This window comes from Tyto alba, unplaced genomic scaffold (genome assembly GCF_018691265.1).
Source record: "Tyto alba isolate M040663 unplaced genomic scaffold, T.alba_DEE_v4.0 Super-Scaffold_27, whole genome shotgun sequence".
Lineage (NCBI taxonomy): Eukaryota > Metazoa > Chordata > Aves > Strigiformes > Tytonidae > Tyto > Tyto alba.
This window is the reverse complement of record NW_024881301.1, coordinates 6659605-6686466: the sequence shown is the minus strand read 5'-3', so window position 1 is coordinate 6686466 and position 26862 is coordinate 6659605. Positions and strand designations below refer to the sequence as shown.

Genomic DNA, 26862 nt, shown 5'->3' with positions numbered 1-26862 from the left:
GTATTAGTTTATGATCTGACTTTCTGCCTTCTGAGATTCCCATCAGCTATCAAAGTCATTGTAAAGCATCAAGTTCTCCCCTCTCCCCACCGTGTTGGTACTGGTGCTACAGACCCTCCCTTGTCCTTGCAAGTCTCCTGGGTTACATTAAGGAAGCCCTTATGTTTGTGGATGTTTCTAAGTCTCGTCATCTCTTCCTCCCCCTAGGTTTCTATACCCTCCCTTTACTCAAACATTATTTTTTTGCTTTCAAAGGCTACATAGGTCTCAGATTCATCAGTGTACAGTACGGTGGATAAATGGACCCTTTATGTGCTCAAGATCCTGTGCCACAGACTGTTGACACCACTGCCCAGAGTGCACTTGGGGATCTACTCTCCTTGGATATTCCTTTATCTGGAGAAAGAGGAGTAGGTCTCTCCTGCTCTCAGGATCTATGTGTGCAGAAGATGGTGGGGACATGGGTATCCCAGCCTGGGCCACTGATGCCAGTTAGTTCATCTGTAAAAATCCATGAAGCCTCATATAAAAGGAGTAGTAAACTCTTCTTGTTGATGCAGTCACAGGTGCCCACACTGATAGAAACTGAGGACTCAATGCTGGGTGAGGTCCCACATGACCTTATGAATTTTGCCAGGAGGAGGTAGATCTTGTTGTCCATCTTCCTTGTATTAGACTTTCCCACTCCAAAGTCATCAGCCACTAAGCAACAGAAGCAAGCTTCTTGGGCATCCCCTCCCTCACATGTACAGCCTGGAAGTTGGAGTGCTCTTTTAGAAACTAAGGGAGTGGTTCCCTATAGAGATCTTCACCCCAAAGCCCTGCTTCCAAATGATAAGTATGACATAAATTCACTAATTCATAGCTGTTTCTTGGGCTCAGAGCCTCCTCATAACAGTGGAGAAGGTGGTCTCAAACACATAACAAAGCTGGAACTATAGACGATCTTATCATTCACATTGGCAGTTCCATAAATAATTGCTATCTGTTCTTTGTCACAGACATCTTCCAATGTCTCCACCAGCAATTCCACCTTTGCATCCATGTCAGGCTTCGAGGTTAGTCTTGCCTGCCACCCTTCTAGAAGATAGGCAAGGCCAAAAGGTGAGCTGTCATGGCTTACAAAAACAGAACAAATGATCAAGATGAGAAACAGCAATGAAGGAGAGAGCTTCTCAGTATTCACCTAAATATACAAACTGTCTGCAATACTTATGGCATAACATGGGGTAGCCTACAAGTTACTGAGCTATTGGACCAACGTGTTGCAAAGACACAGTCAAATACACACCAGCCAGCATAACACCCTGCAGCATCCTCCCGAAACAACTCTCAGTAGAAAATAGACAGCTCAACAAAAGGTGCTTTGGCCCGCTCACTCACTTCAAAAAACTGATACAAACTGGTCACACAGACATGCTGCCAAGTGTTCATTCAAATGGTGACCAGCTGACAGTAGTCATGTAAATAATGATAATAGGGCAGAGCATCAAGAAAACTTAGTCAGCAGGTCACCTCTACCATGCTTGGCCCACAGACCTCAGGTCTACCACATTTTAAACTCCAAATTTCTAAAAGGCAAAAGAATAACTGAAGCACTCAATTCATCTCCATGTTCCTTGCTCCTTCCTCAGCAGAATGGGTCTCACACAAATTTCCTGGTTTTCTTGTTTGCTGCCAGAGAGCAGGAAAACACAAAGCAACGTGAAATTGAAAGACAAATAATGCAGGCCGTATGGAACTAAGCTTCTGAGGTAATAAAGTGTCAGTTCTGTCTTTATAGCAAGAACATAGCGACAGTCGTAACAAGCACCAATGAACACCAGGCTCCATTAGACATGTCAGCAAGCACAAAGGGTACTTGTAGCAGCGCTACAGATATCCTAGTACCCACCAAGCATCCATTTACGGTCCTAAAATCAAGCACTTGCTATCAGCCAAAAACTTTGGGGGATACAACAGAAGCCTCCATACCTGCCTCAGTTCTTCTATGTTCTTACCTTTCCTGAGTCTACATGGATGCTGAAGCAGCTGATAAATCTGAAACCAGTGTCAAGCTAGCAAATACTTTGTCATACTCAGATGGAAACAGCCTTGGGAGCAAACAGATACATGTAGTTATCCAGGTGCTCAAGTAAGAAAAGCTAGCTCTGAAATGACCTGTATCAGTGCTGGGGAAAAAAAAAAAAAAACAAGAAAAAAAAAAGAGAGGGAGATATACAGATGATTAACCTTTGAGATTGACATCGTATGAACTTGGCATGGAACTAGCTTAACAAGTAAGGGCACAATCAGTATTTAGATGGAAACTCTAAGAACTGTGACACTTGTTTGTACTGTAGCCCTGTGGAAAGGATATCTAAAGGCTCTGGGATGAGATAAGCTATTACTGGAGAAATGTAAAAAAAGCAATTTAATACTGGAGATTAAAAATTCTTCACTTGATTTGAAGTTTGCTGAAAAAGTCAGGAGAGGTAACTGATGAAACTTAGTTTCATAAAAACAAAATGTGTATTTCTACCAAGCCTGCCCCAGCAAATGGCATTTTTCTACAAAAGTATCCGTAATGGACCTGTGTCAAGATGCCAACACACTTCTGGCAATGCCAACTGCAGTAGGTGATTAGAATTTATGCTGTGTAAAATTAACTTTTAGATTAAATGAAAACTACGAACCAAAATGCAACAGCATTTATATGGCAAATCACCTATGCCATTTGTTTAAAAAGTGTCAAGTCAAGTGAATATAACACAGTGCTCCGAAGAGTTCCCAGACTAATAGCTCTGGCTATTCCAGCAGCTTCCTTTTCAACCTCACAGCACCTCCCCACCAGAAACATGAGGGGTAAATATGCAGAGTCACTGACATAATGAACTACCTTAATTTCTTAAAGACCAAGTGAAAAATAGTAAGGGAAAATTAGAAAAAATTATCTATAAAAAAAAGAAATTAAAAGTGCTCCCCTCATAAAATTATCAGATCTGAGGTATAGGAAAATCATACATCCTGCTAGATTAGTCAAGATTTTTTTATTGAAAAACTGTGTCATGGGAAGCTTATAAGAAAATCAGTGAAAGCACCCAGCATCTTGCTAGCTTGAAACATTAATGTTCCAGTATTTGCATTATTCGGGTGATGTATTTCACCACAGTGGAAAAAAATTAATTTGCTGATCAGAACATTGCCACTCCAGTTCAGATCTACATTTAATTCTACAACCTAAACCAACAGTCTGCTGCTATTAATGCCTACTTCCAGGTTTTGCAGAGTAAGGTTCTAAGTTATGATAAAGAGAAATCTAAACATATTCCCAGTATTTACTGTCAAGGCACCGACAGAAATATCTTCCAAACTCTAGCATGCTGCTTGTTGCATAAAGCTGTGAAGCATGAGGTTTTACATTCTTTCAAAATAAACTGTTTCATCTGATCTAATGTAACTGTGCATGTTCTCATATATCAGATTCATTTTTTCAATCCTACTAAGCCCCTGGCTTCAATATCTTGAGGATTGAGTTTGCAGTTGTGCATGTCGTAAAAAGCAATTCCTGTTATCGATTTTAAAAGTGTTGCCTTTAATTTTCATCATGTTGTCCAAATCCTTGCAAAAACTACACTGTTACGTACCGCTGGTTGATACATACCAACTTCTGAAATAAAGAATCCCAAGCATACTTCATTTGCTCTTGACCACTCGCTACCCACTTATCTTTTACCTGAGCTATCTTTTTTTGATATGGGAGATACAAGGATTAACACAGTAATTCAGAGTGTTGATAGAACCCCGACCAGTGTTGAGCATTTTGTTCAGCGTTCCACCCCACTGCTTTTTGAACATTTTGGTGGCACTGTGACTTCCCATACCCACTGAACAGAAGTTTTCCTGCACTAGCCACAGAATTTCTCCTAACAGTTGATTAATTGCATGAGTAAATTGGTATTATCCCACCCAGTACCTACTTTGTTGTATTTGCAACCATCAGCTATTTCTTAAATTCTGTTATGATCCACTGCATTGCCATAAAGTTTTAAGTCCTGCCTAATCTAAGTAGGACCATTTCCACCTCATTTTGCTACCAGAAAATGCATTATTTTCTCCAATTTATTTGGTGTTAACCAGTGGTCCCAATAGAGCTCTGGCATAATTTGTTATCAATCTCCAACATTTTTTATATTTAGCATTTATTCCTATTCTCCCCCCATCTTATCTAATTTCCAGTGCTTCATAGTCCACCTTACTGCATGATTTTTATGGTGGCAGCTTCTCAAAGAACTTCAGGCTTTGTCAACACATGAATAAAGATCAATTCCATCAGACTGTCCTATCATCTTTTACAATAATTCTAGCAGATTAAGGGGCATGTTATGGGGTTTTGTTGTTTTGTTCATTCAGCTTTTTGCTTTTTTAAAAAAAGAAAATTATCACTTCATATACTATTGAAATTATTCTTTTTCAAACATAACTTACTACTTTATCCAGTTATCTATTCACTTCAGAAGGTTTGTTTGGATTCATTTCATAGGATTTCACCCTCACACTTCTATTTTATGATAGAGCAACTGTTGCCCATGCAAGAAAATCAGCTACTTTCTTTTTAAACTTCTTCAGGGCTTCTGGCTGAATTCCACCTGGACTTGCTGATGTAACAATTTCTCTTCATTTTGTAAACCTAAGTATTCTCTCCTTTTTTGGAATCTAAAATCTGATTTTTTTTTTTAAATCACATTGAAGTGTTTCAGCCTCCTCTGTGGTAAGAAATGTAGAAGTACAGTAATATTTTTGCACTGAAGTCCTTGCCCCTCTTTAATCACTATTTGCATCAAAAAAAAAAAAACCAAACCAAAACTTTAAACAGAGACAGCTTCTCCCTTCTGTGAGTTATTCACAGAGCAGAAATGGAAATAAAACCATCTGCAACGTAAGGGTAAAATATGATGGCAAAAATCACAGTGCCATGATAACTAAAAGTCACTTAATTCATTAACTTCTCTCCTCTTTACTCTTTGAACATTTGTATCATTTCTGTTCACGTATTTGATTTGCTGTGTCAGTCCCCCTCTTAGGTCTTATTCTCTACATTCTACATGTAAAATGCCAAATGTAACATCTTTTTTACTTGTTTCCTATTGGTTGGATTTTATTTAATAAAGAATACTTACTAAAATGAATCCTGTAGGTTGCTATTTCATCCTGGTCCTGTCAGGCATTCCTGCTTCTTTTTTGTTTAGGGAAAACTGGTTCTTTTTTACTACATAATTTTAGTAGAAATACTTTCACATGGAGCTATCTCCTCTCAAGTTGTTCTGGCATAGTATCAGAGGAATAAGGTAATTTTTGTCACCACCAATTAAAAAGTTTTACGAAACAGGACCGTTATAAAACAATTAAACCTTGCAAATGCAGTAGTCTCTAGGAGGGAAACCCTGGAGGAAATTCTGCTTATTAAAATTGCAATTTTAGTTTCCATTAAAAAGGAGAATAAGACAACAGAAGATGGGCTGGCAAGACAAATTATTTCTTAATGTCAGTTGAGCTTATTTCAAATGAGATAACATATCTACACCAGGTTGGGTTCAACACATTTTTGCCTCCTCAACTCATTTATCTAATTCAGTCATCTTGATTATAGCCTCATGGACCTTCATTTTCAGAGGAAGAATTTCGTAACAAACAACCTACACAACATGCTGATTACTGAACAGTTAATTCTAATTAACTTGGCTATGGCAAGAGAATTTTGATAAAGTCCTAGAATGCAAATACAGTTTGGTTATTCTGGCCAAACTTCTACAAAATAAAAACCCACAGCAGAGTCTCCAGATGAGACATCAGAATGATAGGGATCTAATTTAAAGAAACAAATGAGAAAATTAAAATCACAAATAATTTATTCTTCCGTTAGAATTGATGGAGTACAGTTTTAAATAGCAATGAAGTACACAGTGGTGGAAAATTGGCACAGAACCTACAAGCATTTCATTCATAATAATGTTCCTCATGCCATATCTGTTCAAACCTTGACGTGTATTTTCTATCAACTTTAAGAAAATTGCTTTCCCTTTAAAAATTATAATGAAATTGAAAATCTTGTTGAACATGTATAATGTCATACATATTATGAACACCAGTTGGTTTTCTTTTTTTCCCCCCAAACATGATCGCAAACTGAGAAAAAAAATAAGGTTTGTCCTTTATAAAAACTGCCAGCTAATCTTGAATGCGTATATTCCCGCACAACAGAATATGCATTTATTTATCTGTTATACAGTTGCAGGACAGTCTCAAAACCAATTTTTTGTGTACTATGCTATTGATCAAGGTGCTGCCTCTACCTCACATGCAACACTGTAAGCATTAATGCAGATCAACCCAAAATTTGGCATTTACCTCACCAACAGGTTTTATATTTGATGTTATAAAACATCCCTTGGTCTCATGTTAACCAATAAGAAAAATGGACACACACAAAAAATGCCCCCTTTCTAAAGATATTAACTCCCAGTTAGGAAAGTTTAGATAGGCTTTACAAAGTCTTCTAGGCTATTTTGATACATACAAATTATTCAACTAAAGGTTAAAATACACTTATACAATACAGCCCTGGCCTCCATGTTCTTTTTCAAGTTCTTTGCATATTCAAGCCAAGTAAAATTAACACTTGTCATTTTCTCTGTTATTGCAATTATTAGGAGGGATTACAGCTTGCTTATGCAAAGCTGTGACAAAACACTTGAGAAATAAAACCCAAACGTTTATCTTGTTACCCAAAAAATGTTGCAGAAAATTGTCAAACTATGTTAGAAACAATTTTTACAAAAATGCTTCACTCAGAAAAATTGGAAAGCTTAAAAAATTTATCTTTGCACAAGACGATATACTGTCCTTAATTATGTTCCCATTTAGATAACTGGGATTCTTATTCTTTGCACATGAACCTAGCGGTGATGTATGATGCTCTCCATTTTTTTTGCACTGTTATCTTTATTGTACACCATTTCGAGACTTATACAATCAAGCACTTATCATGCCCCAACCCATTTTTAACAGTTGATTTCTTATACTGTCCAGCGAGTAGTGTACTGTCTTGCATATTCACCACATGAAAAACATAATATACAAAATATTGCTGCTGTAAAAAGTGTGCATTTCCCCTTTCCCCCTACAAAAAAAATCTGTGGAAAAAATATTAAATTCCCATAACCTTCATAAACATACAAAGCTGTTCGCACCTTTCAGTCTGTAACAGTCTATTTGACACACAGTTCTCAACTCACTGCAAATTGTTATGTCACGTATTTTCTGTCCAATATTGCCATCTAGAGTAGAGATGTGAAATCAGTTTCTGAGAAACTACAGTCTTTAACAATTAACCCATAAAGACTGTATACCATAAAACAGCCACAAGATTTTTCCAAAAGCTAGATGGAATGGGAGGTTCTCATCTCAGGAAGATGTCCACAGTGCTGAGGAGACAATATGGCTGCTAATATAGATATTGCCTACCGGAATGTGAGTAATTTTTCACTGTTGGTAATTTCCATACTGACCCTAAAAAAGAAATTCAAAATACGTAATTAGACCACAAGGCATATTTTCCTGTATTAAAAGCTGAAATCAGAACACCATCCAAATAAACTATGATGTTAAAAGGTAGAAAAAAATAACAATAAATTATAAACCAATATGATTAGGTGGCACAGAGTTCCATCTCACTAAAAATCCTTTGAGTTTTAATGTACAAGACAGACTGATGCTATGGATATAAAGCCAGGAACACAATTTGATCAGAAGAGTGTATCTTTAAATGCAACAGACTGCTGTGAAACTTGCAGAACACCATAAAAAATAAAAGACGAGAATTATTTCCCACCTAAACTTACGCTTTCAAAAAGAGAAGGTCACCTAAATTCAAAGTAATTTGCAAAACTAAACTGCTTTCAGAGATACCTAAAAACATTCAAGAATCACAGAACGGACTGATACATGTATCTCAAAAATCATGGCACACCCTGGTGAACATAAAGAACTAGTCAACAAAACCTATGCAAATTAATTATCCCATAGATCTGATACACAGAAATATTACCCTTACTGATGTTCTATATTTCTTTTGACAGAGCATCATGTACTGCAGAGGTGAAAGCACCAACGCTACATGTTTACCATGCTCCTTCATCACAGGGTTCAAGGCTTGCAGAAACAAGGAGTGTGTTATGAAGTGACCATTCTCCAAACTGTGCTCCCACCATCACCCCATGTTAAGTACCATCACAACAAGGCAGTATTTTAAATTCCAGTTTTATGTTGCAGTGACAGTTTTTTCCATTGTAATATGACAACCAGTCAGGAAGAAGAGTTTCAGAACAGCTGCCAGATGAGAATTTAAGCAGCACAATTCCTATGGGAATGGCTAGTATGAAAAAGTCGAGAGGTCTTCTATAATTGAGTTTCCCAGTGGAACTTAGATTGCACAAACTGGAGGAGTAGAGCCTATCTACAGAGAGGGTTATCCACTTCTACTGCAAAGAAAGCTGGAAGAAACTCAGCAAATTAAGATTAAGTTTCCTTGACCCCACATTTGCCATAAGCAAAGCTGTTTCCCGTAGCTTATTATTTGCAGGAGGAAACTATTAGTTCAGTGCATGAGCATTTTGTTTATCAGTTAAATGATTAGAAGTGATTGCATCTCTACCTACCACACTGAAGGAGTTCCTTCTTTCTTGTCTTTTCTAATTTCTGCAAAAAGGAAGCTAACTGTTTTCCTTTAAAAATGTGGGCAACTGGTTACTCTTACTTTCAAGGGAATGTTGTTCTTGAAAGTTCTGCTGAACTTCTATTGACATATCAGGATTTTATTTAAGCACTAAAACCATAACTTGATCATAAGGTATATTTAGTCTCCATTTTATTTGTGCCAAGGAAAGTAATAGCATACTTTCTAATGACATTTCTGAATAATTCATATTACAAATATGAAACTTACAGTTTAGTACCTTCTACAGGAATAAACCTCCACTTCATCCTTTAATTAGAAGACAGTTGTTTGACAGGAGTCCTCCACTACAACTCCAGCCTAGAGCTTTGGCGGTTCTTGTTTTTTTGTTTGTTTGTTTTAAATTTTCTTAGTAGTGATAGGAAAGGCAGTTGATTTTTCAGGTCACTTCCTTCCCATGTTCAGTTTTCCTTTATACTGCTCAGAGAGAATCTGTGCAAAAATAGGCTTCAAGCCTCCCCACACAGCTCTAAAGTAGAGAGACTTCAGCTGCACACCAGAGGTGTTCTGCAACTGGAGAGGAGAATTAATGGATTTGTGTTTGCGGAAAACGCAGTAAAAATGCTTGAAGTGAAAGCAGTAATGAAGAATGACCCACCCCGAGGTTCAGGAACCTCATCTTTCATATTAGCCATTCACCATGAGGCTATGAAACAGATCATCTTAATTTTTAAGGTCCAGAAATATTGTCTGGAGTGTCTCACTTTGCCAAATTGCATGAAAAATTTGTAATCTTAGAAGGGAATGACTAATCACACCTTCAGATAAATGATTCTGGGTAACTCACCTGGAAACAAAATTCATGAGAATTGCATATACACACCTGAGAGACCATGTCCTCAAATTCATTAGTTTAAATGTCCACAAGAAACCGAGATTATCAAATGAGTAAAAATCACAACTGGAGCTACATGTTCTTTTTAGGTCCCTTCCAACCCAAACCATTCTGTAATTCTATGAAAGAATACCTGGTCATATCCATAAGGCCTCTGCTGTGGTGGCTGTGGTGGCCCAGGCTGTGTGGGTCTGTATCCTCCATACTGCTGGCCTTGTCCTTGTGGATAATTGGGATACTGAGGTCCAGGACCACTCTGGGAGGGGCCTGGATATCATTAAAATGTAAACGAAAAAAAAAAAGAAAAAAAAGATTGCTTACGGTGTTAGGAAGAAGAGAACATTAAGCAGGGCTAAGTAGTATCACTGCTGTGCAATGAGGCCTTTTCCTGTCAAAAACAGATCAGGGATCAGTGGTCCTCCTCTCACCCCAGAAAGCATCTTAACTGACAGGGCCTGTGCTCCAACCACAGAAATGTTTACCTTTACTTATATATTAATTGTTTATTACCAACGCATGTAGTTCCACATATGAGGTCATGGGGAAGAACAAGGCAAGAAATGACAAATCATAAACATGAACACTTTCCAGGATTTAGGGAGGTACATTCTCCTCCTGCTGTACACTGCTCCAGTTCCAGGACTCTATAATGCCAGGAGCAGGCAGACGATCACCTGTGTTCAGCGTTTGGACCTTTTGAAAACACCAGCAGTGCTGCACTGCCAGAAAGTCAGTTCTCGCCCCACAGCAGGCAATCACAAATGGGATGTCAGGCACGCAAGTTACATGCAGAAAACGTGAGATGTGACAAGCACTAAATGCTATTGTGAGATGGAAAACACCCTCTACTCCATACTCCTCTGATCATCTTAACTTTCCAGGAAAACGATAGGAAAACCAATAAAACCAACAACTTTGCCTCCAGCCTTTTTTGGCTGTAAAAGGAAGCAGTTCTTTTGTCAGTACAAACTCTGTTACTATTCACAGGGACGTAGATTGTCTACCACTGGAAGCTCCACATTACTACCATCAGGCAGTGCAGCTATGTTCCAAACAAAATTAATCTCATCCCTTCCTACCTCAGGAGAGATGATGTACTGTGCATTTCTATGACACTCCATATGGATCTTCTGTAGTGGATCTAAGTTAGCTTTTTTTAACATGTGCCTTAAAAATTGGCAATTGGGAAGAGTTGCAACTCTTTAGAAATGGATTTTTTTATAACAAACCAATAGTTTGGGGTTTTTTTCCTCAGAAGAAACAGATGTGTTTTAGCAATACTGTGATTCAGTGCTAGAGAGCTAGTTTTAGCTACAGACACTGGACATTAAGATGACAACAGCTGGTAACTCTTTCAGTAATTCTGGATATACGAGACAGTCAAAATGATGACCCAGAGAAGACCCGAAGATATTACCATTCTCCTCAGGCCTCAAATCCCCTTGAACTATGCAGCTTCAGCTTTCTATAGTGGAACAAAATCTTAAAGATTGATAATAATGACTGGGATGCTGATATATTTGTGCAAATTAGAAAGCAATTAAATATTAAATCGAGCAAGGATACTACGTACTAAAAAGTGCTGTGTTCATCTGACAAATGAAACTTGGTTTCATTTATTAATGGTAATTATTTATAGTTGAATTCTAAATATTCAGTGATAAGATTTTATAAAATAAAAATGAACTTCAGTATCTAGTTCTGCTAAAAAATAGAAATTGAGAAGTATGTTAATTGGGTTTACAAATTACAGTGGTTAAGTTGCTCCAACAGATTTCTTCATCCCTTTCCTCCAGTATTTCTTAACCTAAATTTCCAGAGTAAGTCAGGTTTTATTTCTTTACTTAGAACATTTACAATAATGAGCTAGATGGACCTTCATTCTGATCATCATTGTGCTCCTGTGTTACGTTTAGCAGAATAAGTACATTAATATTATTTCAGAACTATCAATTCATCCATTATCTCCAAAAGGAGAAAACTTGCTAAATCTCAGTGGATCCTCTTAAAACTTAACTCTGTCTCAACATAACCGGATTTAATGTGAATCTGCCATTTATCTACATGCCCACAATGCTGAAAGTTTTAGCATTTAAACCTCTAACAAAACTAAAAGTTAAAATATAGAGAACTAGATTTCAGAGATTCCTTCTTCTGAGATAAAATACATACACAGCCCTACAATATGCAAGCATGCAAAACTTGAGAGCAGTATGTTCAGTATGCTCTTCTGACCTCAAGTTCTCAAAAGTAATGCACAAAAATTACATACTACTACTTTATGTTTCCTGTTTGGGAGGTTTTCCTTGAATCTAAGGACTGTATTATCTCACTTGTCACAGAGGATTTCTCATTCCTGCCATACATCAGAAGGTTTGCACTACTAGTGCAAATTTATATGACAAACTTGAAAGCTACATTGGCAATGCATTTCCTTATTGATCAGCACAAGAATTTTAAAAGAACGATTCATGGATGTTGGATGAAATTTTAAACTAGTTTTTAAAAGATTTTGTTCTAAATGGCAAATCCAGGGAGAAAAGGTAGCAATGGCTCCCTGCCGTCTCTCTGCCCTCCTGACTCTGTGTTCACCTACAGAGGACAGAAAAGAGCAGTCCTTTCGTGTCTTTCTAAATTACAGACACCTGTTATAATGTTTTTTAGCCACCCTCCGTTTTCTGTGCTACCACGCTGTCCTTGACTGCCAACACTGGATCTACTTCCCAACTGTCTGCTGCAATTCTTTGGTTTTGGCCCAGTGAAATTGTGGGTGTACAACTTTTTTGCACAAGCCTGGCCTTTCAACCCAGTAAAAGAGGGATGGAATAACATATGAGGATCTCTCCTGGTCTTTTCTTTGAGTGCTGTCTGTGACTTCAGGTTCTTACCATAACCCTGCTGTTGTCCTGGATAGCCTTGTTGGCCTGGATATTGCTGCTGTTGTGGAGGATAACCCTGCTGTTGGGGTGGTCCTTGATATGCATCTTGCTGCTGACCATATTGCGAGTTTCCTGTAAGATGATTGCAAGAAAGCAAAAACTTATAAAGATACCTACTTTATTCATTCTTTTTTTCCTTCTAAGATGCACAACCAACAACACAAGACCAAAATGAAAATGCAATATTGATTTCAAAAACTGAACAAAACAAAGAAAACTCAAACCAAACAGAAGGAATTCGGCCAAACAAACTGCAGTTAAAGCCAATTTTGCAGAGTTGAACTGCAGCATTTTCAGCATCTCTGCCAAACGAGCATTACATTTACTGGAACATCACAGTCATAAGATCATGACTATGCTAAATAAAATAAAAAAAAAGACAAAATTAAGGACAGCTACAAGAGCACAGACTAGCTACACAAGATCAGCAAGCTGTTTCCTAACGGCACTATAATTATACAAAATATATACACACACAAAAAGATATACAACTGAACCAACAAATTTATGTTTAAATAAAAATTTCCATTGAGGTAAAAAAAAAAATATCTCTAGAGTGTTTTAGTCATTTTACTGTTGTTAGAAATGGCAAATTGTGGTTATATATTTTAGGTGTTTGCAAGAAATTATTCTGAATGCTTCAAGTTCCCTGCAATTTTCAAGACAGCCAGCAACTAGTATTCTACAAGAGCTTTGCATGGGTATAAGTCGTGTTGTGCAAGAATTTTTGTTCCCGTTGCGGGTGGGGGAGGAAAGGGAATGTATGTGCGTATGTGTGTGAAGGTATATAGATACCTCCTTCGTAGTAATGTTGTGAGGAATCCTCATAAGGCCTATCGTAGCCTTGTTCAGGATACGACGGTTGCTGATAACCGTAATCATTATGACCTACATCAATTCGACAAGAGACAGGAAGAAACGTTAATGGCCTCTGAGTGAAAACCCTAAAAATATTTCATATCTCAGAAAAAAGGAAAAAAATTTCAACTGGATATACATGAAAAAGAATTTGCAATTGTATTTAGCCAAAGACTTATTAATATGATTTCCTTTCATATTGAATTAACATGTGACAGGAACAAAAAAAAAGGCTTAATGCAGTTTTAGCAATATCACAGCAAGGGATGGTCTTAACCTTCTGATAATCCTTGTTGGGGGTAAAAAAAAAAGGAGAAAAAAAAAGTACTTTATCTTTCACTCAAAAAAAAAAAGAAAGCATTTAGGCCTTTCACATGTAAATAACCTGAATTAAATTAGAATGAACAAAGAAATCAATTATCATACTTTGTCTGACACCTGTTCTGCTGATCTCCAGTTCAAAAGCATATGCTAAAAGCAGTGTGAAATATAACAAATAAAGCTCAATGAAGTTATGAACCACAGTCTACATCAAATTTTGCTTTTAAGTGACAGAAGAATAACATTCTCAAGATTTTCCCTACAAACAGAATTCCTACAAGTTGTAAGAGAACTCTTCCTCTTACATTCCAGTCCTGAGCAGGATCATTACAAACAAACCTTCCTTTTCAGAGACTACAGGCATCTCTGATTAAGAAACCAACATATGTAGTAAGCACCCCACCTGTTGTTGTTTTTAGGACAAATTTATTTTGTCTTATGGATGACTGAAATATATGTTATTGCTAACTTGGTCAAGAAAACAAGCCAAAATTTTGTTCAAATTTGAAATTAAATTATACAAATTATATACATTTGGAATAAAGGTAAGGAAAGGAGAAAACAGTTCAAAAACTAACTGGTCTTTGCAATTAGTTCTGCAACTGTACCATACATCACTGACTGAATCTAATATAAATACATAACCATTAGAACAAGTATTATAATATATACTATTTATGTTCTATATGTGAGTAGTAATGAAGTAATGATAAACAATTAATCTTTAGAAGGAATATGTCTTAGAGAAGTAATCTGCACTGCCAAAGAGCTATTGATGGTAACACTGAATTGCCTTTACTACAGTAAATTGGCTGTAACCAAAGTTCACGTGTATAACATAAAAGTTCCAAAATGAAAGCTTAATAATTACAAGTTAATGCAACTTGTAAAATAACTCTGCATGTGTATCTCCAAAAATAACACATGTAAACTTATACAGACATGGCTTGATGTATCTTAATTTAATAGAAATTAAAATTCAAACAACTAACTTGTATCCTTTTATTTACAATGAGTAGTTGCTTGGGCAATCACACAGCTTTGCTTCATATACATTTTTAAAACATTAATGTCTACTGTGTTCCTTGAACTTTGTAAGATACCATTAACTTGCACACAGTTATCACTGTAGTCATGAGTCAGCATCTTTGTTCTCCCAGTCTCTGCTCAGCCTAAACATGGGTTAAATGCAACTTTTCTAATTTGTAACACGACCCAATAGCCTTCAGCACTCTAAATTCCAAGAGGTAGGAGGACAGATTTATGAAATTCAAAGTTCTGGTCTTGTCTTTAAAGCACTGGGGGGACTTCTAAAGAGGATTCACAATTACCATCTCCTCAGGGCAGGGACCATTTTATTCCTTTGTAAAAATTAAAACTAAAGGCCCATACCATAGCAGCAATAACACATTTGTGCAACTTAGATGAAAACTAAACACTAAGATAAAAACCAGAGTATTTTCAGAAAAAACACATCTTTTTAGCAAGTTTTTCCACTTCAGTAAAATCTTTAATAAAAGGATATTGCCCCCTCTCTTATTTGTAATAAAGTTATGAGTGTTTTAATTAATTTCAATTATACTAGATATGCTAAAGAACCCTCCATACTTTTAGATAAACCAATTACAGACCTTCATTTTGAAATACTAAAACTGTTGTTTGAGTTTCAAATGGGAGTATTACAAATTACATGCTTTGAGTAAATTGTAAAATTAACTAGTCATAGTAATTTAAACTGTAGTAAGAACTCTGAATTTTGAAGGTTTTGTAAATGTGAGGTATGATATCCAATTACTATTCTTGCCTCATTCCCTAGGTTTGGGCATATGACTACATTAGTATTGGGCAGGTATAGAAAATGGGAAAGTTAACATTTATGAGAGATTACCATCAGGGTAATATTGCTGGTTCATGCCTTCTGGAGGACCTTGTCCACCATGACTGTATTGGTCCCCATAATAGTCTTCCTGGCCTGAGTACTGCTGTGGTGGGCCTGAAAAACCACAACCAGTCAATACGTAAATAACTTGTTTTCTCTGTTATAAAGCCTGCTAATTTCTGCTTTTAGTATGAGAAATATTTCTCAAATGTACTCCCCACCCATATCGTTGCATATCAGACAACATATGTAATCTGGTTTACTTAAAAAAAAATAAAGAAATGTATCTATATATATACACACACACAGTTGTTTGGATGCACTCGATTGAGCACATATATATCAAATTTCAGTTTTAGGCTCATTTTAGGAACATGTGTATAGCAGACTAAGGTGTTAAAAATAAAGTTATTCCTTTTCTAAAAGGACTGGAAAGAAAGAAAAAAAAAAAAAAAGAAAAGCAGGATTGTGGAACATTGTTCCTTTTTTGCAATTGAGCAAATTCAGAACGAAGCAGGTACTCTGTTCCTTTTCTGTACCTACTGTTTAAATATTGCAACAGAATTCTGCATCAGCATATCTAAGATGCATATTTTTAGATATTTTTTTGTCAGAAAGAACTCAAAACAAAAGAAATACTTGTCTTCATGTTTCATGGTGATATCAGTAATCTGTTGCTGCAAGAACCACCCGTTAAAGGATAACAAAAAGAGTCTGCAAACCAAGTCTGACACCCAATGATTTGATTGAAATTTGGTGTAAGCAAGGAAGTGCTTTAAAATAGTTTTAAAGACGGTTATTTAAAATCAATATAAAACCACTGAAGTGAAGTCCTACCTTGCTGTGGCGGCCTGTATGGAGGAATCTGTCTCTGACCCATCATGTGATTTCCTTGGTTAACCTGGCCCATCATCCCCATAGGTGGCTGCTGGCCCTGGTAATGCTGGCCACCTGCTTGGGGCATGTTGTATTGCTGGGAGGGAGGCTGCTGGTGCATCATTGGACCTGTAAAAGGAAAAGCAGCAAATATGTCTTCTGCAACACATGATTTGTGACTAAATCTTTCAGAAACAACATGGAAAACCCAACCTTTAAAAATGGGCCAAATGAGGCTCTGTATTTCTAGTGGTCTCACAAGCATTCCTTGTTTCTGGACCTATGCAAATGCAGGTGATCAATTCAGTAACCAAATTACAAAACAGAACTCAGCCTAAATAAGGCTGCTTTCTAGATGATTCTTCTTCAAACTCTACACAGATATTTAGTTTACTCATGCATAAAGATAACAGACGCTTTTGTCACTTTTTGTTTGTTTGTTTTAAAAAGCATCTGCAAAGAAAGTGTAAAGTGTAGATGAAAACCTAACGGTGAAACCTTGAGAAGTCATAGAAAAATTATTTAACATTATGAACTCCTCAGGGCATAGTTTTAATACACATGTACTTGTTGTTATAGTCCATCAATGAGCCACTTAACTATTACCACAAAATAAACAATTTTATTTAGCCTGTAAAGACAAACCACGTACACCAGTGAGCCAGGCAATCACACAAGAGGCAGTACGAAGAAAGGCCCACAGGAATACACGCTCTGTCCACCACTGAACAGTACCAAGCAGCCTGTAACAAAAATCATCTTTCACACCAAGCTACACCGAGTTCCTATGAACCACAGGAAGAGACCAGGAGAGATCAAGTGCTGTCCATGTTTTATCAACTGAGAAAAATCTGATTAAGGCTGAACTTGGAGAAATGCAAACTTCAGTAATGAAAACAGACAGTTAAAGAGCACCCTACTGACAACATACAGCAATTAAAATTATGATTATGCCATTTTATTATATGAATGCTGGTTAAGTTGGTATAACTTTTAACAAAGAACAGCTTCCTCACTTACCCTGTAGTACCACTTCAGAAAAGTGTTATTCCAGTATTAGAAATAGGAGGAGGAAAAAGTTGTGAGAAGCTAAACTTCTTAAACATCTTTTTATAATACATTAATTCAAACCACTCAACACATAGTGCACACTCTATAATGGCAAAACTCTAAGCTTTTCTTGTTTTTGTTTTGTTTTGTTTTAAATAATTTATTTTATGAACTACAAAGACAACAAGTAACTAGTATCACTAAAAATCAAAACAAACCAAAACATCAAACTAGCACAGGCACTCCCTTAGCCTCATCCCAGGAGAAAAAGGAAGGTATCATCTAGTTTTCGGTATGCTAGATTTTGTCACTATATTTAATACTTTTAAATAACTAGGTGGTGGAGAACAAGCAGAAAATCCTGTGCGAAACCACAGTGCAGGAAAATTACCTAGATACAGCAAATACTGACAATGGATTTATATGCGGAAAGGAATACACAGTCCCTTAGATTCTGTCTATGTGAGGTTACAAGAGAAAGTTAAGCAAAATTAATTAATGGTATGAATTCAAAGTGCGTTAGTTAAATCCCATTAAACCCCTGTGTGGAATCTCTCAGTGAGAAGTAAAGTGGCCTTAGTTCTGTTAAGCTTCATTTTCCTCTGAAGATAAATATTGGCCACTCTTAAAATGATCCAGTTATGCTTCTATCCTTCAGCATGGCAGTTTCTGTGTCTCAATTTTAAAGTGAAAAAATGGTTTAAATTGAAATACTGTAATTATTTTTCACTTAGCAAAAATGTATTTCATTTTTTGATCTGAACAAGTAGGTAATTTAGATCATTCCATTTCACTGCTCCTGTTTGGAGGTACTGAGAAACATTATGCAGCCTTGAAAAAAAAATAAAAACTTGTTGCCATAATATTCCTAGATCTCAAGAAAGCTTGTTAATTAACAATATTAATATTAGTCACAATACAATGTGATAAAAATGTGTTGGGTCCCCGTGGTGCAATGTAGAGGTTTTCTGTTTGCTTTTTAAATTAGAACTTCATTAACGCTTTGTAGAGCCACAATGAGAATTCACTACCCTGTATCAGACTGTGTATTGTGTTATTAACAGAGTGCCTGGCTTCCTTCCAGTTTGGTTCACATCTCTCTCTTATTAAGAAGGTACCTAAAAGAAGAACCATGGCTTCTATCGTCTCACACAACAGAACCATTTTATGCGGTAGTTTCGAAGGGTGAGGGAACTTTTAATTTGTTGTTGTTTTTGAAAAATCAAGCCTATACTAAAGCTACATTTATTCATCATATAATATTTAACATGACATAAAACTAACCTAGAACACCCCTTCAGAAAACTTAAGTCAAAAACTTAAGACCGTTAGTTCATGATCTAAGACTTTCTAATACTTGTAGCACATATTTCTGCAGCCCACTTAAAATACAGCTCTTGAATCTCCAATCAGGTCCTAACAAACTACACTCAGTAGAAGTCATGATCTCTCCCAGTCTTGGAGATAAGACTTCACACACAGAAAATCACAAAACTGTGCGCTGCAAGAGAATGCTCACTGCTTTCGAAAGCTCTCCTTAGAAGCCTTTCTTTGGTGATTTTCTAGAACAGAACTATTTACTCCAGAGAGGACAAAATATCTGATTTGTAGAGTTCAAAGTGAGTCCAAGAAAATCCTGTGTAGGACTATCCTTGTAAATATGCAAGTACACAAGGAGACTACTGTATTTCCAAGAAACTATTTTAACTTTGGTAGTACAAAAGCCCTGTATTTTAGTACAAAAGCCCTATACGGCTTCTGCATATTCAGAAGGTAGTCTTCACATGTCAATATACTGGAAGCATTCCTGGGATAAAATTCTGAATAAAAAGATGCTAAGAAGTAATACTGCAGGTCCTATGAGGAGTGTCAGCAATTTTGGTAGTCATTAAACAGTCATTTGAAAAATACACAGTCAGTGTAGACTCAAATCAGTCTTATAGAGTATGTGTATGCATAAAGCAAGACACACAATAGGTGAAAACTGAACTGCTCATTGTTCAATTTAATTAAAAATAGTCTACATTATCAAGAACACACATTTTCCTCAACTGCACACTTCAAAGTCGTCTATACCTACTAAATGAAAAAACCTGTTCCTGCTCCAACCAGTGTCTCCTAAGGAGGACTCACATATAGGGAAAAAAAGGTATGTGGATTTAAGTGAAAATGGGCTGGTATCTCATCTTCTAAGTGCAGTGACACAGTCAGTGGCAGTCTCCTGAGAAGAAATGACTTAAGGAAACTGACAATCTGGTATTCAGACATGTGAGATGAATAACCAGAAATGCAAACCAGATAAACCTAACAAATCTGAGACCAGAAGTGCACTGAGGATGAAAGAGCTGCAGAAAAACTCAGCAGTTTAAAAATATCTCCTTAGCTTTGTCTCTTCTGCTGAAACTCAGGTACTGGTGGTAGTTGCTCTAAGAGGACATGAATAACTGCTGACATGGTTGAAACATATGCAGGAGCAGAGAAATGAGGAACCACACTCGCAAATGAACTGGCGGTTCTGTTGTTCTGTTTAAAGAGGTATGGGAACAGCTAGGTACAACAAAAAACAACAGTATAAGCTATTGTTTCTTCAGTCTTCAAAAATGTTGGTTTTGTTGCTAAGAGGAGGTCTATTCTTCAAGCATTTCACAATGTGCACTCATACTGATAAAGCAACTGGATATCGGCACCCAGAATATATCAGCAAAGCACGCCATGCCAGATTTACCATGGTAAATGTCATCATTGTGTCCACTGTTACATAAATACAAAATATATACCTAGCAACACAGCAGCCCCAGCAAATCTTTTTTGGTTGTTTTTCTTCATGTTTACAAAAAAATGTTTGCTTTTAAACATAAGAGATGGTGATAACTCTTGCAAGAGCTATCTTAGGAACTCTACCATAGGGTAAATTTAACTCTCACTTTTCTCAAGATTCCTGACAAAAGCTACAATTCATATGTACTTGGTCAAATGAACAAAAATCTTCAAGGTGTTTTATTACAAGGGGCAGTTTAAATACCACCTCAAAAGACTCAGAGAATACAAATTTTTTTGTTACTGCTAATGTATGATTTAGGCTGCAAACTTTAGTTTGTAGAAACTTCTCCACACTTGCTTATTCCACAAAGTCCTCATCTCAAACTGAACCGTAATTTCAAGTGTCACTTAGGAAAAAAATACATAAGTCATTAAAAAAAATTCCTTAGTTACCAATGTCACCTTTCATGTTTTATACCAGGGAAGAAAGATGAAAGAACAAGCACTGTGGTACCTATTTATATCTTAGGTTTTTTTGAGATCAGAGAACTGCAGCATCTTCTACAGCCAGATGTTCTACACATCCAGATATAGCACAATGGCACTCCTGAATGTGGAGGCTATTTTATTTTTTTTTAATAGGTTAGATGCCCAAAAAATTGAGACTGCCCTGCCTGGTCCATGACATCGTGGCTACTACAGGCAGTTGAGGTACTGAAATGTAACAACCTCTGCTTACATGGGAATGAACAGATGGCAAGATATTCACAAAAGATCCTCAACCTCAGAAATCATTTTATCCTGATCTGTCATACTTTGAATATGCTCCTATTTCAGCTAACATTGGATGTTCCTATGTGGGCAACAAAAGAACAGGAATTCTGCACCTGCCTCATCTCTGCTGTCTCCGTATCTCTTCATATTTGCATGCAATTGAAAGAGCTCTGAAGAAACTTTAATGGAATTTTTTAAGTTTATATAAATGAAACTGTCATTAAAAAAATCCCAGCACCAGATTTGACAACTGATCTTCTGCAAATGATCAGGTCAACATGATATTCTCATGTAGACTTCACATGTTAAAAGTAAATTAGTTTCCCTCCCTCATCCCAAGTGACATATAATGCTCATTAAATACAGACTGGGGAATTTGACAACTTTTCCCCAAGTGCGTCTGGCAAGGGAACAGAATCATAGCAAAAGGATCTGAGAAACAAAATTTCTGAGATGGCCAAGCTATAATTTCTTGATCCTTCCTTTTAAAGTATTTGAACTCTACTATTTATTATTATTCTCTGACTGTGAAAGACCTGTTCAACATAAATAAGAGGAATTTCTGTGTAAGTTTCAGGTTCCAGAAAATCATGCTTACACCTCCCCTATGAAAAGTCTTAAAATATTTCATTCAACATAAGTAGTTTCCCATACAAGAGAAGAAATGCACCCATAAGAAAGGAGTTTCTTTCACATTCACTCAGTTCCTGCTGCTTCCTGTCTTTTCCAAAAAAGTAACCAATATTCCTTGTGGATGCTCTACACCACTACAGTAGCTTTTTAACCAAGAGTCATCTTCATAATCTTCCACTTAAAACATTCTTAAAAACTTCCTAAATCCAAAATTACTAAAATTCCTCTTTCAACTGGAATGACTATATAAAAACAATTTCATGAAAATTTTGCTTCTCCTTTAACATATTCCTCTGGCTAGCATTTTAGAAACCAGTGAAAATCAATGAGTACAAAGTCAAAAGAGAAAGTAAATGCAACAATGGGTTCTGTTACTATGCATTTTATTTCTTAATTAGAACTTTTCCATTTTTTCTTACTAACACCATCTGCCTCAAAACGTGTATGTACAGCAAGATGTCTGGCTAGAAAATGCACATAAAGTTATGCTAAAACCACCCAAAAGTTAGATCAAACCTTTCTGCGTGTTATGCTGTCTTTATGTATTATACAATAGCATGCTTTTTTTCTAAAAGCACTGGCCTCAGTCAGTACACAGCAGATATTATTCACCGAAAAGCTGTTTCAATATTTTGTTTCCTCCTAATTGTTCGTTTGAGATGCCTTGACTAGTCAAACACTGAAGACAGAATTATTAATTTACTCATGGGCTTTCTTATGGCACTCGTAACTAAAATGTCCAAATCTTCATAATGAATATACTTTCACAACACTCCTGTGAAATCAGATGGTATAATAATCTTACCATCAGATTCATTCCTCTACAGATGGGGAACCCATGCAGGGAAAGATTAAGGTCAAAAACATCTACTAATTTTTAACAGCCAGCTTGAGATGTTAAGCCCTTATCTTGCGAAATATTTAGCATTATTTTTAGCTAGTGCTGTTATTAACTGGCAGATATAGTAGGATCTCTCATTCTCAATATGGATCACCCCTTTATAAGGCAAATAAATGAAGAGCATTTAGGGGTCCACAAATGTCTCCTGACAACAATACTGAGGTTCAGATATCTGGTTAATTTCTGTTTCTGAATGGCAGCACACACTACCAGTTAAGAAATCTTCAAGTCACAATCTCTTTACTCCCTTTCTGTTAAACTGCATCTCAGTGCATTTCCTAGCAGCTCATTCTTGTTTTTTCACTTAGATGAGAGGCCTGCAGTGTCCATGTCTGGCTAAGACCTCTGCCCAGCCAGACTGAATCTTGGCTACCTATGTAAATTTTACATGGTCTCAGAGATTCCTCTGCTGTCCTGGAGTCATTAGCTAATAAGTAAAATAGAATGAAACATTATAACAACAATAATAAATCACAGTAATAACAATAATAATGAAAAGTAATATAACAGAAAAAAGAGAGAAATAAAACTCAAGAAAAGACAAGTGATGTACAATGCAATCGCTTACCACCCTCGGACTGATGCCCAAGCACCTGCTTGCTGGCAGAGCATGGGAAACGGAAAAATCCTTAATTTAAGTGCTACTTATCAACAACTAAAACGTCAGCCTGTTATCAACATTATTCTCAGACTAAATCCATAATACAGCACAGTACCAGCTACTAGGAAGAAAATTAACTCTATCCCAGCCAAAATCTAGGACAGTATCTTTCTGCCTCATTTCTAACAAGCAATTTTCAAGTTTGACAGAATACTGAAAATATAGCCGGGGAATATTATGAGGAAGAGGAAACAACACTACTTTGAGACAGATTAATCACTAGGCCTAAACTGTAAGCCAGTCATACAAAGTATTTTGTTTTCTGTAGAGCAACTTAGTGGATGGCTGCCTCACACATACTGCTACATATATATTGCTAACTCTCTGCAACTAAGAAATTTAAACTGAGCATGCACAGGACTTTTCCAAAGCATCTTACAAAGTTTACAAAATTACTCCATTTGAATTGCCCAGCATACACAGATAATTTGTTGGTTCAGAGAGACGGTCAAAAATATTCCCACCTGTGATGGTTTCCTCTGCTACTGGCCTATCTTTTGTTTCCTCTGATGTTAAATTTTAAGAAAAATGTCATTAATAATGTAGACGATGAAGGACTCGGACTTCTCTCTTTCACTACTGGTAAGAAAACTGTAGAAATAGCTGTTTCATCTTGACTTATTTTTGGTCTCTCATTAACTTAGTCTTTTGCAGGTTTTGAACCTTTCTGTGATCTAATAATCAAACTGATCAGTATAACCTGGTCTGTTTGTACACCTCAGGAACAAATGATATCTACACAACAAAGTGGAGCTTTGGTCTCCAATGAGAGTATACGGCAATAAGAAGAATGTATGCCACCGAAGGATTGGTTTTTCTACAATGACCAGGGAGGGAGCCTTAGAAAAAAAACACGTTCTCCTACAGCATCAGAAAACAGATGAAAACCTTGCCTCAAGTCATATCCTTCAATTAATATATCCATAAGACTTCACTCATATTGAGGAAAAAAAAACCCAAACATTTGCTGTAAATGTGGCAGAAGCATTTAAAAAAAAAAAAAATTCTGCAGTATGTCTTCTAGCAGGTGGTATGTCCAGATCCAGTATAGTAACAGACTTAGCAGGTAATCTGAAAATACTACTTGCTGACTTGTAAAGCACATTTCTAAGAATATGCAGTATATATACCATTTAATAATTTGCTCTGCTGTGACTCTAATGCAGTATTTTAATCCTGTAATGTCTTTGCACTTCAACAAGGACGTCAACAGGATACATCACCTGTTTATGCTATGCAAATATCCTAAACACAAAATTAGGTTTGAATTTTACTATATACACAAGGACATCTCCTGAAAACAGTAGGAAGTAGCAGATTTATTCCTGGAACTGAATTTTATTTCTTCAAGATTAACAGACATTCCATGCTAAAACAGCATGAAGCAGAGAACAAAGATTGATTAGGTATAACAATCTGAGGGCTACCTGACTTTAATTTTTCAGTTTACCCAAAAGACAGAAGAGATGTATTTTATCAACTCCAGCAATAATAACACTTAGACAGAAGTGCAAAGTCTGAGAAAGATAAACTAGTTCAAACTTATCACTGATGAAAGCAGATCCATTCCCAGATTCTCACAGAATACCTGGAAACAGTTCAATTTCTGCAAATAAATAAAAAGTCACCAACACATGGGAGAAAGGAGATGTACAGTCCTCCAAATATGGGCACAAATGCATTTAGAGAAGGAAATCCACCAGAAAAGACCTTTAGAAAGAGTCTGTACCTGAGATGCTTCCTTTTTACAGAAGCTAACAAGCACCTCACTCACCTTGGTTTGGTTGCATGTTCATGTTTGGTCTGGGACCATAGTTGCCCATTGGCTGTCCCTGGCTCATTGTCATCTGATTCTGCACTGGCATACTCTGTGAGGATGGCACTGAGTGATTATAGCCGCCCATCGACCCATGGCTACTTGAAGGCATGTTCATGGAACTGTTCGTCATATTGAGTTGGTTAGGTCCAGGTCCTTGCATAGGCATATGGTTAGGTCCTTCAGAGAGAAAAACAGAAAAAGGTTCTACATTAATTATCAGAAAACAAGAAAATATAGTCATACTGAATCACAAAACTCAATAAAAGTAATTCAGTACAATTACATTAAAACAATAGGTACATTGGTGATAAAAGGAAGACTAAGGACAATGTAGGCCTTCTCCAGAACAAAATGGGAGAACTGGTTACCCAGGATATGGAGAAGGCTGAGGTATTCAAATGATTTTTTTTGCCTGTCTTCACCAGTAAGGGCTCCAGCCACACCACCCAAGACACAAAAGGCAAAGGCAGGGACTGGAAGAATGAAGAACTGCCCACTGCAGGAGACGATCAGGTTTAAGACCATCTAAGGAACCTGAAGGTACACAAGTCCATGGCACCCGATGAGATGCATCCATGGGTCCTGAGGGAACTGGTGGATGAAGTGACTAAGCCACTATCCATCATATTTGAGAAGTCGTGGCAGCCCCGTGAAGTTCCAACTGATCGGAAAAGGGGAAATACAACCCCCATTTTTAAAAAGGGAAAAAAAGGAGGATCCAGGGAACTGTAGGCCAGTCAGTCTCACCTCTGTGCCCAGCAAGATCATGGAGCAAACACTCCTGGAAACTATGCTGGGGCATATGATACTTTTATAAGTACAAACATTACACCACCATCTGATCAGTTTACTCATTACTTCAGGTGGGATGTGAGCAGCTACTCTAAAATTAGAAAGAGGTGTGACTGGTTGTGACAAGTTTAAAAAGTAAATGAAATGCAAGGATTATGCGTATGACAAACACCACATGAAGAGTTTATGAAGATATGTATAACCAGAGCATGTGACAGAGTAGGTCAACTGTAAACAAGCCAAATATTAATGTATACAGAGTTCACCAAGATGCCATTGTTGCCAAACATGCCACAAGTTTTTTGTTAAACTACAAAACCCTAAGAAATACAGAAGACTTGTAAGAGTTGTATACAAGGTCACAGGGGCAATACCAACTGACCTGCAAAGGAAAAAATGCAGACAACAATGATCAAGGAACACAGCTACTAAAAGTCAACATGAAGAAACAGAGAATAAATTTATGAATATGCTTATCCTCTTGCACTTTCCAAGACACCTTGCTGAAATTAACACAGAAGCGTATTTTATCAATGAAAGCTGACAAAGATATCATATGTGCATTTCACTGTTCCTGCAAAACAAGGTGAACAGAAATTGAATTGTACAAAGGTGTACAGATCCACCACAAATACAGAAAAAATAACTCCGTGAATAGGGTTATGACCGTGACAGAGAACTATAGATGCCTATACTGTCTCCTCTTCAGTTCAATAATGCCTAACTCCGTAATGGTGAGAAAACGGAGAGTTTATTTCTGAAAAAGTGAGATCATCTCTAACCATGAGCTCAGTCATCAATGTATTAAAGCTACAGTGAAGAAAAGCTCCAGACTGTAGTGCCAAGCAACTATTGCAGGGCTGCTAGAAGACTATTTTCTTAATTTCTTTCCTAAGAAAAGAAAGGAATACACAGGGTTCGTACCAGAAAGTCAGGGCCTGGGAGTGGTTTTGTTCCTTTTAGTTTGAAGGAAGAAATTGTCAATAATAGA

General features: G+C 36.8%; 1 protein-coding gene across 3 annotated transcripts in view; it reads right to left on the bottom strand.

The window, feature by feature from the left end:
- Positions 1–5870: 5870 nt before the first annotated feature.
- SS18 (SS18 subunit of BAF chromatin remodeling complex) overlaps positions 5871–26862 on the bottom strand; it is a 44172-nt gene continuing 23180 nt past the window's right edge. The window contains exons 5-11 of one of the 3 annotated variants that reach the window (XM_042798066.1): positions 25035–25256; positions 16443–16610; positions 15615–15719; positions 13343–13435; positions 12497–12619; positions 9742–9875; positions 5871–7548 (exon numbers count right to left, since the gene is read on the bottom strand). In XM_042798066.1, the coding sequence (XP_042654000.1) occupies positions 7522–7548; positions 9742–9875; positions 12497–12619; positions 13343–13435; positions 15615–15719; positions 16443–16610; positions 25035–25256 (872 nt within the window). In that variant the 3' untranslated portion in view covers positions 5871–7521. The remainder of the gene's footprint in view (positions 7549–9741; positions 9876–12496; positions 12620–13342; positions 13436–15614; positions 15720–16442; positions 16611–25034; positions 25257–26862) is intronic. The other 2 variants (XM_042798067.1, XM_042798068.1) reach the window with 2 other exon arrangements.